The sequence below is a fragment of the Drosophila arizonae genome, chromosome X, assembly GCF_054131065.1.
Source record: "Drosophila arizonae isolate 15081-1271.41 chromosome X, UAZ_ARI_1.0, whole genome shotgun sequence".
NCBI classification, from domain to species: Eukaryota; Metazoa; Arthropoda; class Insecta; order Diptera; family Drosophilidae; genus Drosophila; species Drosophila arizonae.
In genome coordinates this window covers 1-13,239 of record NC_142927.1, presented here as the reverse complement: position 1 = coordinate 13,239, position 13,239 = coordinate 1, and the positions used below count along the sequence as shown (strand labels likewise).

General features: G+C 43.1%; 2 protein-coding genes and 1 long non-coding RNA gene across 3 annotated transcripts; 1 reads left to right on the top strand and 2 right to left on the bottom strand.

Annotated features, from left to right (window-relative positions):
* Positions 1-1,463: 1,463 nt before the first annotated feature.
* LOC149267756 (uncharacterized) lies at positions 1,464-3,883 on the bottom strand. The gene has a single exon (XM_089473539.1). The coding sequence runs from the start codon at positions 3,763-3,765 to the stop codon at positions 1,933-1,935; it is 1,833 nt and encodes a 610-aa protein (XP_089329665.1). The 5' UTR covers positions 3,766-3,883; the 3' UTR covers positions 1,464-1,932.
* A 242-nt stretch (positions 3,884-4,125) lies between these two features.
* On the bottom strand, positions 4,126-10,936 carry LOC149267755 (uncharacterized). The gene is made up of 2 exons (XM_089473541.1): positions 4,506-10,936; positions 4,126-4,437 (listed from the first exon to the last, which is right to left on the bottom strand). The coding sequence occupies exon 1, from the start codon at positions 10,632-10,634 to the stop codon at positions 9,006-9,008; it is 1,629 nt and encodes a 542-aa protein (XP_089329667.1). The 5' UTR covers positions 10,635-10,936; the 3' UTR covers positions 4,126-4,437; positions 4,506-9,005.
* A 402-nt stretch (positions 10,937-11,338) lies between these two features.
* Positions 11,339-12,047, top strand: LOC149267754 (uncharacterized). Its single transcript, XR_016270917.1, has 4 exons — positions 11,339-11,480; positions 11,587-11,640; positions 11,736-11,810; positions 11,878-12,047. It is a non-coding gene; the product is annotated as an uncharacterized LOC149267754 (long non-coding RNA).
* Positions 12,048-13,239: the final 1,192 nt, after the last annotated feature.

Genomic DNA, 13,239 nt, shown 5'->3' with positions numbered 1-13,239 from the left:
TGCGGTAGAGAGCATCCGGCAATAGCATCTTGAGCTTATATTTCAAGCCTGTATGCCACACTCGATCAAAGGCTTCCTTGATATCCATATAGACAGCAGAGCAGTATTTGCGGTCATCAAACGCTTTAATAATAAATTGAGTAACTCGACCCAATTGCTGCTCAGCTGAATGCGCCTTGCGGAATCCAAATTGATGATTTGGAATCGCATTTACAAGAGTATCTTGCTCCAGCATACGGCTCAAAATCAGATACTCAAGTATCTTAGAGAGGCCAGACAGCAGACTTATTGGCCTGTATGATGCAACATGGTGCGTAGGCTTGCCAGGCTTATGCACCATCTTCACCATCGCTAGCTTCCAGCAAGAGGGGAAATGACCCAGTCTAAAAGAGTTATTGCATATCAAGACGAGATACAGAATAGCCTTCATTGGCAGCGCTTTAATGGTGTGATTGTCAATTTGATCCAATCCAGCCGCTTTTTTGTTCTCTAGCGTGCTGATGTGACTGGATGACCTCAGCCGCAGTGACTGGCCGAAATGAGACTGAAGCAGTCAAAGATGGCTGGCTAACTTGAGCCTCGATCTCGGCCAGATCACTGGGCGGCGTAGTCACGATTGGCTGAAAACGCTGCTCAAGACTTGCAGCAAATGTTTCGGCCTTCTCGGCTGTTGTCTTGCACCAGACATTTTGCGCATTAGAGCCATTGCCACTGGAGGACTTCAACAGCGGTAGATTTGGAGCAGGCTGCCGCTTGATCTCGTTGGTCAGTCGCCAGAGCTTCTGCATACTATATCTATCAGTTGGATCGATAGATCTAAATAGCTCTTCCTCATACTTCTGCCTAGCATATATGAGCTCTTTGCGTATGCGATTCGACAGCCTGTTGCAGAGCATCTTAAGCATCGGATTGCGATTTCGAGCGAGATAGCGCTTGACTTGCTTATGGGCCTCGATAAGTTGCAGAGTCTGTCTATCTACACGAAATCTAGTCCTCGTTATCTTGCGTGGGTTCTGTGCATTCGCATAGTTTGCAGCATCTTCAATGTTTTTTACAAAAATATTGACCGCATCATCAATATCGTCAGCACTGTTGATCTCAGTGTTGAGCAAGATTTTGTCGTTTAGATAGCTCTGAAATTTGTTGATGTTGGCATTCAAATCAAGCAGGTGGCCTTTTGCTCTGCTGGTGACAGGCTTCTCAACCAGCTGAACTTGCAGCGGGAGATGATCAGAGCTGAGCTCGAAAGAGTCAGTGATGGTCAGCAAATCTCGCCTGATACCTTTAAATATCGCAAAGTCAATGGCAGACGGAGTTTGGCGTGAATTAAACGGAAAATGGGTGGGCGACCCAGTTGCCAGAATGTTGCAATTCACTTGTAGAATACTATTGACTAGCATTCGGCCACGGAGACAAGATCTGGCGTTGCCCCACCACTGACTTTTCGCATTCCAGTCACCACCGACTATAAAAGTGTCACCCAAGGATAAAAGCAGGTTGTTGAAATCTTGCCCAGACCAGATGACTTGAGGCGGGCAGTAGATTGAGACAATATTGATATGACGGCCATTTTGCAGGCTGACTGAAACTTCGACAGATTGATGCGAGTCGTAAGATGTAAAGCGCATAGCATAATGACATATATGTTGTTTAATTATAAAGGCTGCACCTCCTCTGCGCCTGTTTGAGGGGTGATTTGCTAAATAAACAATATAGCCATTAATAGCAATGCTATCGCTGTCAGTCAGATGCGTCTCAGACACTAGCATTATGTCTATATCGTGCTTGACGAGATACAGATTGAGCTCATTAAGCTTTTTCTTGACACCTGCAGCATTCCAAAAAGATATCTTGATGTTGTTGACACATTGAGATACAGCAGGCTGCAGTGCAGCGCTGCGTCTACTGGCATTTGGGGAAGTGGATACATTGTTAGACATTTAAGCGCTCATTGGGACCAAATTGGGCCAACAGGCAGGCCGTGAGGGTGGTCATCATCTCAATGAGTTTGTCTATTTTAGCCTCTAATCTAAAGCTAACTTGCACTGGCATGCTTGGCACATTTGCATTCATTGGCTGCTCGAAACGTTGAAAATGAACACCCCCACTAACAGGATGCGCACCCCCATCTATTGGTTGCGGATGCCTACGGCGCGTACTCAGACTACGGCTACGTTTTGGCTGCGGCGGCCGCTGCGCGCTTGCCTGCCTAGGCAAACGAACTTGTTGCTGTTGTTGTTGTTGCTGCTGTTGTTGTTGTTGCTGGCTAACTTTGGTGGCTTTTTGCCTAGACTGACGCTGTTTGCTGCTAATAGCTGCCGGTCCGACAGGCTGAGCAAATTGAAGGCCCGCCCGAAGAGCAGCCGAATAACTGGGCCCTGCACTAACAGTTTGCGGTCGTGACTGAGGGGGGGCTTGCTGAAAAAGATTTGGCATATTTGACAAATTTGGCATATTTGCTCGATTGCTCTGAGCAGCTGCAGTGGGAGCAGGCTTGGCTAAACTGTTTATGACCTTTGCTAGCTGCGTGGCACTTTCATTTTCGCGCTTCTTGCACGCTTCTTTATAAGAAGGGCAGCCTTTGTAGCTCGCGGCATGTGGGCCGGAGCAATTGGCACACTTTGCTGGAGTTTGGTCGCCTTTTTGCTTGCCACAGTCCGTGGAAGCATGATTAGCGCCGCACTTGACGCAGGCAAAGGGGCGACGGCAATAATTCTTTGTGTGCCCGAATTTTTGGCACCTATGGCATTGAGCAATTTCATTAGTTTTATACGGCCGCTCAATTTTGACACGCTGGTTGCCAATGGCCGTAATTTGCAGCAATTCTGCGTTGTTTGCGCTGACGGCCAACTCAACCTCAAAGAGGTCAAGCGGCTCTTTGGAGAAGCGTGATTTAATGCCTCTTAAGAAGCGAACTTCGTGCCCTAATTTGGCCAACTGCTCACGGATATAGTGATCCGGAGTGGAGAAGTGCAGATGCCGAATAACAGCTCTATAGCCGCGCTCACATTTTAATTGAAATGTATAATTTTCAATTGCATTAGCATCGAGGTACTTTACCAATTTGCGGTGCGTGGTGACGTCCTTGCACTGGACCCGAATGCCGTGGTTAGCAGCCGGCTTGGTGGTGTAGTTCTCCTGGCCAATAGCATCATCCAGGCGAATTAGAAGCGGCATTATGTCCGTGACGTTGGCAAGAAATAGCGGCGCTGGCTTCGCGTTGAGTTGCGCATGGCTTGCTCCAGTTGCGGTGGCAGCGGAAGCAGCAGTAACAGCTGCAGCGGCAGCATTGGGCGGCATAACTTGCACTTTTGCAGCTGTGCGAACTTTATTGGCGAGGCAAGTTGCCTCTCGCTGCGTGTCCTCAGTCCTGGTGGTCCGTACAAAGTCGTCAATTTGCAGGCAGTCTTCGTCACTGCCATCCAGATCAACTGCGCCCAGCTGCGCAGTCTTCTTCTTGGGGCTGTCTCCTTTCTCCGCAGTCCTCTTTGCTGCTCTTTCACTAGAGAGCGGCTTTGTAGCACTTTGCATTGCATTTTTTGCAGCAATATATTCAGCGACCATAGATTCCGCAGAAGTAGAAGGTTTTGCCTTTAATTGCTGAGCCGCAGCTCGAGAAGTTGTTGGTCGTGCCGCAACCACACTTTTCTTCACCGGCACTTTTAATGGCGTGGGCGCAGGCGCTAGTGGCTGCGAGTCGATTAATAATTCGACTTCCACGTCCATATCCTCGTCACCGTCATCTGCAGTATAGCCCCTAGGCATTGCAGCAATTTAATTTGCAAAAATTAATTGCAAAAACACCGATTTAAATAGATTTAAATTTTTTTTTTTTTTTTCTGTTTTTTTTTTTTTCTGTTTTTTTGAAGAACACACATTAATGATCTCCGCCTCTTCCCTTTCTGTTGGTATGTTGCAGAGAACACACAATAATGATCTCCGCTTCTTCACACCTCATACATGATCAGCTGACCAGCAGCTGCATGGCGAGGGGAAGATAGTACGGAGATACTTTTTATTCATACAATACTTTACAATAGTATTTCTTAAGAATATGAGTAGCGCCTATAAGATACTTAGAAATATACAGAAGGTCAATATTTACCGAAACTTTTCATAAAATGAATTAATTTAAATGGCCATAAGTGCACAAAAATAACAGTGCAGCTTAATGTTAAAAATACAGATAAAAGGAGCAATTTAAAGATAATACAAAATGACAATAAAGTGCTTGAGTCGCTGATAATAGACTAATTAGATAAATAAAATATAAATTTAACAATAGTAATAGATAGCATTAATTAATATAATTCAAATTTCTTTTTCCATTAATAAGCATCTGTAAGATGCACTGAGAAATTAGCCCAAAGAAGCTAATTGGAATTTTAGAGAAAAGTCGAGACGAAGTCTGGTCATTTTCTCCAATATGGGTATAAGCTAAAGATAGTTTAAATTTCAGAAATTAATGATAATTAATATAGATAATTATTTTCTTTTCATTTTACATTTGAGTTGCAATAACTAAAAGAATATGCACAACTGTCACCATACAATGTTTGTGCAGTAGTAAGTAGTTACATAGTTATCGGTGAGTTATCGAGAGTAACTACATATATGGCAAGTCAAAGACTATGAACAATAAGAATTAACAATTGATAAAAAATTATTGATATTAAGTTCTAAAGTTAATGTTATTAATTAATTATATACTAGTTTTAATTATTATTAAGTTTAATTTACATATTTACAATGTTTATGCATAGCGATATTTGCTGCAATATATCGTATGTGTAAACATATGTTTGATTTTGATTGCAACTATATAATAATTATTTTTAAATTAATTTAATATAGTTTAATATTCATAAAAATTTAATAATTTGTATATAAAATATTTTTTTTTTTTCAATTCATTTTAGCAATTTTGATTTCATAAATATTCGTTCGAAACATCGCAAGTACAATTGAGTAAGTGACGATGCACCCCTGGCTTAATGCCTATCGGAGTGCATAATCAAAACAAAACAAAAACAGCTGATTGAAAGTTGCATTAAATGCAAATTTGATGCTGCTAATTGGTAAGTTTAATTATTAATAATTATAAGAGTGGTATTAATGACATTAATAATTAATATTAATTAATTATTATCTTTGCATATATATAGCTGTGATTATACAAAATGCAGAGGGGCGCAAATACTGAAGATAGTGAATTTGCATTAACTGCAAGCAGGTAAGTAAATTTTGCAAAATAGAAATTAATAATTATAAAAGAAATATTAAAGATATTAGTAGTTAATATTAATTTTTATCTTTTTATATATAGAGCTGCTGCCATACAAAGTGCAAAGGGGCGCAAATCTGGAAATAGCGGAATTGCATTAATTGCAAGCTGACTAGCAGGTAGGTGACTTTGCAAAAGTAAATAAAAACATTAAAAGACTATTAATGTTGATTTTTTCTTTGCAGAGTACATCAACCGCAGCAAGGAGGATTAGCTAAGTGGGCTCAGCAGCCAATAGGGCATGAATTTAAGTTAGTTTTAAGTTCGTTTAATTGCATATTGTAGGCGCAAGCGCCACTATGTCTGTTCGGTGCACATATGTATATACAAATGTGTTGAAAATAAACTTTTGTGCTGTAAATAGATATCTAAATTGTTGTTATATGTTTGTTTAGTCACTCTTCTATGTAAATAGTGCAATAGTCGATTTCTAATTGTGTTATTTGTATATACAAATGACTAGTTTTAATGGCAATTAGATTTGATACTTATTTGCATGTCTGGCTGGAAGCCTCTAGGGAAGAGTAGACTTGATCAGTCCGGAAGATCATCCAGGTTGATGATGGGTGGGCGCATGGAGGCCATGGTGGGTGGTAACGGCGCCAACTGCTGGAATATAGGCAGGCGCGGCTGCAAGGCATCTGAGTCGCCTATACTTTGAGCCACCCCAGAGGCAGGTGTGTGTGCAGCAAGGCCGATCGGTGGGGCATTATTGCGTCGATTCCCATTGGAGTTGCGAGGAGGATCTGGGTACGATCTCGTGAATCGCTCCATAATTAGTCGTCGGCTGTGCTCGCGAAAAGTGATTGGGCCATACTCTGGCGGATGTAGGCGACGGTATCTCTCTCTAAATTCAGCGTTTTCATCAGCTTCTCTTTGCAGTTGTCGCTGACTGCGCAGAGCGATATCGTTAGCCAACAGAGTGTTAACGAGATTCGTGTATCTGGGCATAGCTAGTCGCTGAGGGATGAACGGATCATAGACAATCTTTCTAGCTTCGTTGTTGCTATGAACACGTAGTCTGTCGAAGTACTTTGTGCAGAGATTGTTGAATATTTCATCTGCAGATAGGACATCCAGAGAGGATCTGATGCGAGCATTAGAAACAAAGTACTGAGCACCAGATATGGCTCTAAGAGCTTTGTTGTGAACCACTCTAATGCGGCTGAATTGGGTCTCGGATAGAAGAGCACCCCATACAGGTAGCGAGTATTGCCATAGTGGGGCAACAAGCTGCTTGTATATGATAGTTTTAGTTTTCATAGATAATTTACTATCTTTATTTACGAGCCAATCTATCTTTTTAAGCCTAGCCCTAACCCTAGTAACGACCGTAGTGACATGTTGAGTGAAGCGCAGTCTAGAATCTAACGTAACGCCCAGATATGGATGTGAGGTGCTATTCTCAATAGTTTCGTTGCCAATGCGAATAGCCTGGTATGGCGCTATAGGTCTGAGTGTATGCATGATGTGCGTAGTTTTATTTGCATTAATTGTAATGCACCACTTGCTTGCCCATTCGGCCAGTATATGCATGTATTCTTGCTGTTGATTAAGCGCATCTGTTTGTCGATAGTTAGCTGAGAGCACGATGACGTCATCAGCGTAGGTGGCAATACGAATTCCATGTACGCAAGTTGGGCTTGGTATATCGCTGGTGTATATATTATACAGAGCTGGCCCAAGCAGGCTGCCTTGTGGCACGCCAGCGTGAATCTGCCTGACTCCTGAGCGACATCCACCGTGGCACTCAACAATAAAAGAGCGATCTGCTAGATAGCAACAGAGAATGCGATAGAGTGCAAACGGCAATAGTGACTTGAGTTTGTATTTCAAGCCTGTATGCCACACTCGATCGAAAGCTTCTTTAATGTCCAAATAGACAGCAGAGCAGTATTTATGGTCATCAAAAGCTTTAATAATATACTGGGTGACTCGACCCAATTGCTGTTCGGCTGAATGTGCCTTGCGGAATCCGAATTGGTGGCTGGGAATCTCATTTATAAGAGTGTCTTGTTCCATCATACGGCTCAATATCAGGTACTCGAGTATCTTCGAGAGGCCAGATAGGAGGCTTATTGGCCTGTATGATGAAACATGTTGCGTAGGCTTGCCAGGCTTATGCACCATCTTCACCATCGCTAGCTTCCAGCAGGAGGGGAAATGACCCAATCTAAAAGAGTTGTTGCAGATCAAAACAAGATAAAGAACAGCCTTCATTGGCAGCGCTTTGATGGTGTGATTGTCAATTTGATCCAGACCAGCCGCTTTCTTGCTCTCTAGCGTGCTGATGTGACTGATGACTTCAGCCGCAGTGACTGGCCGAAATAAGACTGAAGGAGTCTCAGATAGCTGGCTAACTTGAGCCTCAATCTCAGCCAGATCACTGGGTGACGTGGTCACGATGGGATGGAAACGCTGCTCAAGACTTGCAGCAAATGTTTCAGCCTTCTCGGCAGTAGTCTTGCACCAGACGTTATGAGCGTTAGAGCCGTTGCCACTGGAGGACTTCAATAGCGGTAGATTTGGGGCAGGCTGTCGCTTGATTTCATTGGTCAGTCGCCAGAGTTTCTGCATACTATATCTATCAGTTGGATCGATAGATCTAAATAGCTCTTCCTCATACTTCTGCCTAGCATCTATAAGCTCTTTGCGTATGCGATTCGACAGCCTGTTGCAGAGCTGCTTCGCCAAAGGATTGCGATTTCGTAGGAGATAGCGCTTGATTTGCTTGCGGGCCTCGATAAGTTGCAGAGTCTGTCTATCTACGCGAAATCTAGTCCTCGTTAATTTGCGTGGGTTCTGTGGATTCGCATAGTTTGCAGCATCCTCAATGTGTTTGACGAAGATATTAACAGCATCATCGACGTCATCCGCACTGTTGATCTCAGTGTTGAGCAAAATTTTGTCGTTTAGATAGCTCTGAAATTTGTTGATGTTAGCATTCAGATGCAGGAGATGGCCTTTAGCTTTGCTAGTGATTGGCTTCTCGACCAGCTGAACTTGCAGCGGGAGATGATCAGAGCTGAGCTCGAAAGAGTCAGTGATGGTCAGCAAATCTCGCCTGATGCCTTTAAATAGCGCAAAGTCAATGGCAGACGGAGTTTGGCGAGAATTAAACGGAAAATGGGTGGGCGACCCAGTTGCCAGAATGTTGCAATTCACTTGTAGAATACTATTGACTAGCATTCGGCCACGGAGACAAGATCTGGCGTTGCCCCACCACTGACTTTTCGCATTCCAGTCACCACCGACTATAAAAGTATCACCCAGAGATATAAGCAGGTTGTTGAAATCTTGTCCAGACCAATTGATTTGCGGCGGGCAGTATATGGCAACGATGTTGATGTGTTTGCCGTTTTGCAGGCTGACTGAAACTTCAACAGATTGATGCGAGTCACTTGATGTACTACGCATAACATAATGGCATATATTTTGTTTAATTATGAAAGCTGCACCTCCTCTACGCCTGTTTGAAGGGTGATTTGCTAAATAAACAATATAGCCATTGATAGCAATGCTATCGCTATCAATCAGATGCGTCTCGGACACTAACATTATGTCTATATCGTGCTTGACGAGATACAGATGGAGCTCGTTAAACTTTTTCTTGACACCGGCAGCATTCCAAAAAGATATCTTGATGTTGTTGACACGTTGAGATACAGCAGGCTGCAGTGCAGCGCTGCGTCTACTGGCATTTGGGGAAGTGGATATATTGTTAGACATTTAAACGCTCATTGGGACCAAATTGGGCCAACAGGCAGGCCGTGAGGGTGGTCATCATCTCAATGAGTTTGTCTATTTTAGCCTCTAATCTAAAGCTAACTTGCACTGGCATGCTTGGCATATTCGCATTTATTGGCTGCTCGAAACGATGAGAGTAAACACCCCCACTATTAGGATGTGCACCCCCATCTACGTGCTGTGGACGCCTACGGCGCGTACTCAGGCTACGGCTACGCATTGACTGCAGCGGCCGCTGTGCGCTTGCCTGCCTAGGTAAACGAACTTGTTGCTGCTGCTGTTGTTGCTGCAAGAGCTGTTGTTGTTGGCTACGTTTTGTGGCTTTTTGTCTGGACTGACGTTGTTTGCTGCTAATTGCTGCCGGCCCGACAGGCTGAGCAAATTCTAAACCCGCCCGAAGGGCAGCCGAATAGCTGGGCCCACTAACTGTTTGCGGTCGTGACTGAGGGGGGACTTGCTGTAAAAGATTTGGCATATTAGTCATATTTGGCATATTAGAGCGACTGCGCTGAGCAGTTGCAGTGGGAGCAGGCTTGGCTAAATTGTTTATTAGCTTTGCTATCTGGTGTACGCCTTCATTTTCGCGCTTCTTGCACGCTTCCTTATAAGAAGGGCAACCTTTGTAGCTCGCAGCGTGTGGGCCAGCACAGTTGGCACACTTCGCTGGTGTTTGTTCGCCTTTTTGCCTGCCACAGTCCGTGGAGGCATGGTTATCGCCGCACTTGACGCAGGCAAAGGGGCGACGGCAATAATTTTTAGTATGCCCAAATTTCTGGCATCTATGGCATTGAGCAACTTCGCTGGATTTGTGCGGCTTCTCAATTTTGACGCGCTGATTGCCGATGGCAGTGATTTGCATGAATTCGGCATTATTAGCACTGGGAACTAACTCAACTTCGAAGAGATCAAGTGGCTCTTTGGTGAAACGAGATTTAATGCCTCTCAAGAAGCGAACTTGATGCCCTAAATTGGCTAATTTCTCACGGATATAGTGGTCCGGAGTGGAATAGTGCAGATCTCTGATAATGGCTCTGAAGCCTCGCTCAGACTTCAACTGAAACGTGTAGTTTTCAACTTTATTCTCATCTAAGTACTTTACCAGCTTGCGATAGGTGGCGATGTCCTTGCACTGGACTCTGATTCCATGGTTGGAGGTGCGTTTGACGTCATAATTGACCTGGCCGATGGCTTCATCCAGTCGAATGAGAATCGACATGATGTCCGTGACGTTGGCAAGAAATAGCGGCGCTGGCTTCGCGTTGAGTTGCGCATGGCTTGCTCCAGTTGCGGTGGCAGCGGAAGCAGCAGTAACAGCTGCAGCGGCAGCATTGGGCGGCATAACTTGCACTTTTGCAGCTGTGCAAACTTTATTGGCGAGGCAAGTTGCCTCTCGCTGCGTGTCCTCAGTCCTGGTGATCCGTACAAGGTCATCAATTTGCAGGCAGTCTTCGTCACTGCCATCCAGATCAACTGCGCCCAGCTGCGCAGTCTTCTTCTTGGGGCTGTCGCCTTTCTCCGCAGTCCTCTTTGCTGCTCTTTCACTAGAGAGCGGCTTTGTAGCACTTTGCATTGCATTTTTTGCAGCAATATATTCAGCGACCATAGATTCCGCAGAAGTAGAAGGTTTTGCCTTTAATTGCTGAGCCGCAGCTCGAGAAGTTGTTGGTCGTGCCGTTTTTTCTGTTCGTATGTCTAAAAAGAACACACATTAGTGATCTCCGCCTCTTCCCATTCTCGTACATGAACAGCTGACCTGCAGCTGCATGATGAGGGGAAGAGTACGGGGATACTCTTTATTTATTTAATACTTCACAATAGCATTTTATGTAAATATAAATAGCGCCTATGAGATAATTAAAATCTAAAAAGGACAATATTTGTCGAAACTTATCATAGAATGATTCAATTTAAATAGCCATAAGTGCACAAAAATAACAGTGCAGCTTAATTTTACAAAATACTTATATAAGAGCAATTTAAAGATAATACAAATTAACAATAAAGTGCTTGAGTAACTGATTAACGACTAAATAGATAAGTAAGATTTAAGTTTAACAATAGTAATAGATGGCATTAATTAATATAATTCAATTATTTCATTAATAAGCATCTACAAGATGCACAGAGAAAATAGCCCAAAGTGGCCAATTGGAATAATAGAGAAAAGTCGAGACAAAGTCTGGTCATTTTCTCAAATATGGGCTTAAGCTAAAATTAACTTAAATTACAAAAAGTTTATGACAATTAGTATAGATAATTAAATAGAAATAGTTTAACAATTCATTTTAGCAGTTTTGATTTAATTAATTTTCGTTCGATGTATCGCAAATGCAATTGGAAAGTGACGATGCACCCCTGGCTTTGTGCCTATCGGAGTGCATAATCAAAACAAAAACAAAAAACAGCTGATTGAAAATTGCATTAAATGCAAATTTTATGCTGCTAATTGGTAAGTTTAAATATTAATAATTAATTGAAATTAATTATATGAATAATTAATATTAATTAACTATCATATTTTTATATATATGTGGCTGCTATTATACGAAATACAGACGGGCGCAATACTGTAGACAGCGGAATTGCATTAAGTGCAAGCTGACTAGCAGGTGAGTTTTGCAAAATAAAATTAGAAATTGTAAACGTGATATTAATAAAGTTGATAATTAATATTGATTGATTATTATCTTTATATAAAAAACAGCTGCTACCATACAAAGTGCAGAGGGGCGCAAAGCTGGAAATGGCCGAACTTCATTGATTGCAAGTTGACTAGCAGGTAAGTGAATTTTGCAGAAGTTAATAAGAACATTCAAAGATTATTAATGTTGATTTTTTCTTTGCAGAATACATGAAGTACAGCAAGGAGACTTAGCCATATGGGCTGCATAGCCAATAGGGCGCGTATTTAAGTTAGTTTTAAGTAGGCTTAAAATGTGCATTTTAGACGCAAGCGCCGTCGCATATGTTCGCTGCACATATATATGTGCCGAAAATAAAATTTTTGAATTGTCAATTAGTGTTAATACTTAACTTAGATCTCTATGTGATCCAAATACGACCCTATAGGCAGCAAGTGGTGATGGTGGTGGTAGTGGCCGCGGCATTGGCGCAATACCCTCGAAAACAGGTAGTCGTTGCGGCTGGTGGGCTGCTGCTTGTGCGGCTTCGTTGCGTTGCTGAGCCTCCCGTCGGCGAAGGAATCGCTCTCTGCTTTCAGCTACTTCGTCGGCTTCTCTTTGCAGTTGCCGCTGAGTGCGTAAAGCAATATCGTTGGCTAAATGCGTGTTAACGAGACTCGTGTATCTAGCCAATGTTATCCGCTGTGGGATGAACGGGTCGTAGGCAATGTTTTTGGCCAAGTTGTTGGTATGGACCCGGAGTCGATCATAGTATTTGGCGCAGAGATTGTTGAATATATCATCCGCAGATGGAACTTCCAAATCAGCTCTGATGCGCGCGTTCGAAACAAAGTACTGAGCACCAGAAATGGCTCTCAGAGCTTTGTTGTGTACGACTCGAATGCGGTTGAATTGCGCCTCAGATAGCAGAGCGCCCCATACAGGCAGCGAGTATTGCCAAAGTGGAGCAACTAGCTGCCTATAAATAATGACTTTTGTTCTAAGCGTCAATTTGCTATCCTTGTTAATGAGCCAATCTATCTTTTTAAGCCTAGCCCTGACCCTAGTAACGACCGTAGTGACATGTTGTGAGAATCGTAGTTTTGTGTCTAGAGTAACGCCCAAATACGAATGTGAGGTGCCATTTTCAATAGTTTCGTTGCCAATACGAATAGCCTGATATGGCGCTATAACTCGAAGCGTATGCATGATATGCATAGTCTTGCTTGCATTAATTGTAATGCACCACTTGCTCGCCCATTCAGCCAATCTATCCATATAAGCTTGCTGTTGAATAAGCGCATCTGCTTGACGAAAGTCTGCCGACAGAACGATGACGTCGTCAGCATAAGTGGCAATCAAAGTCCCTCGCGGATAAGCTGGCCTCGGTATATCGCTGGTGTACACATTGTACAAGATAGGCCCGAGCAAGCTACCTTGTGGCACACCAGCGTGAATTTGCTTGATTCCTGAGCGACAGCCACCGTGACACTCAACAATAAACGTCCGATCAACTAAATAGCAGCAGAGAATGCGGTAGAGAGCATCCGGCAATAGCATCTTGAGCTTATATTTCAAGCCTGTATG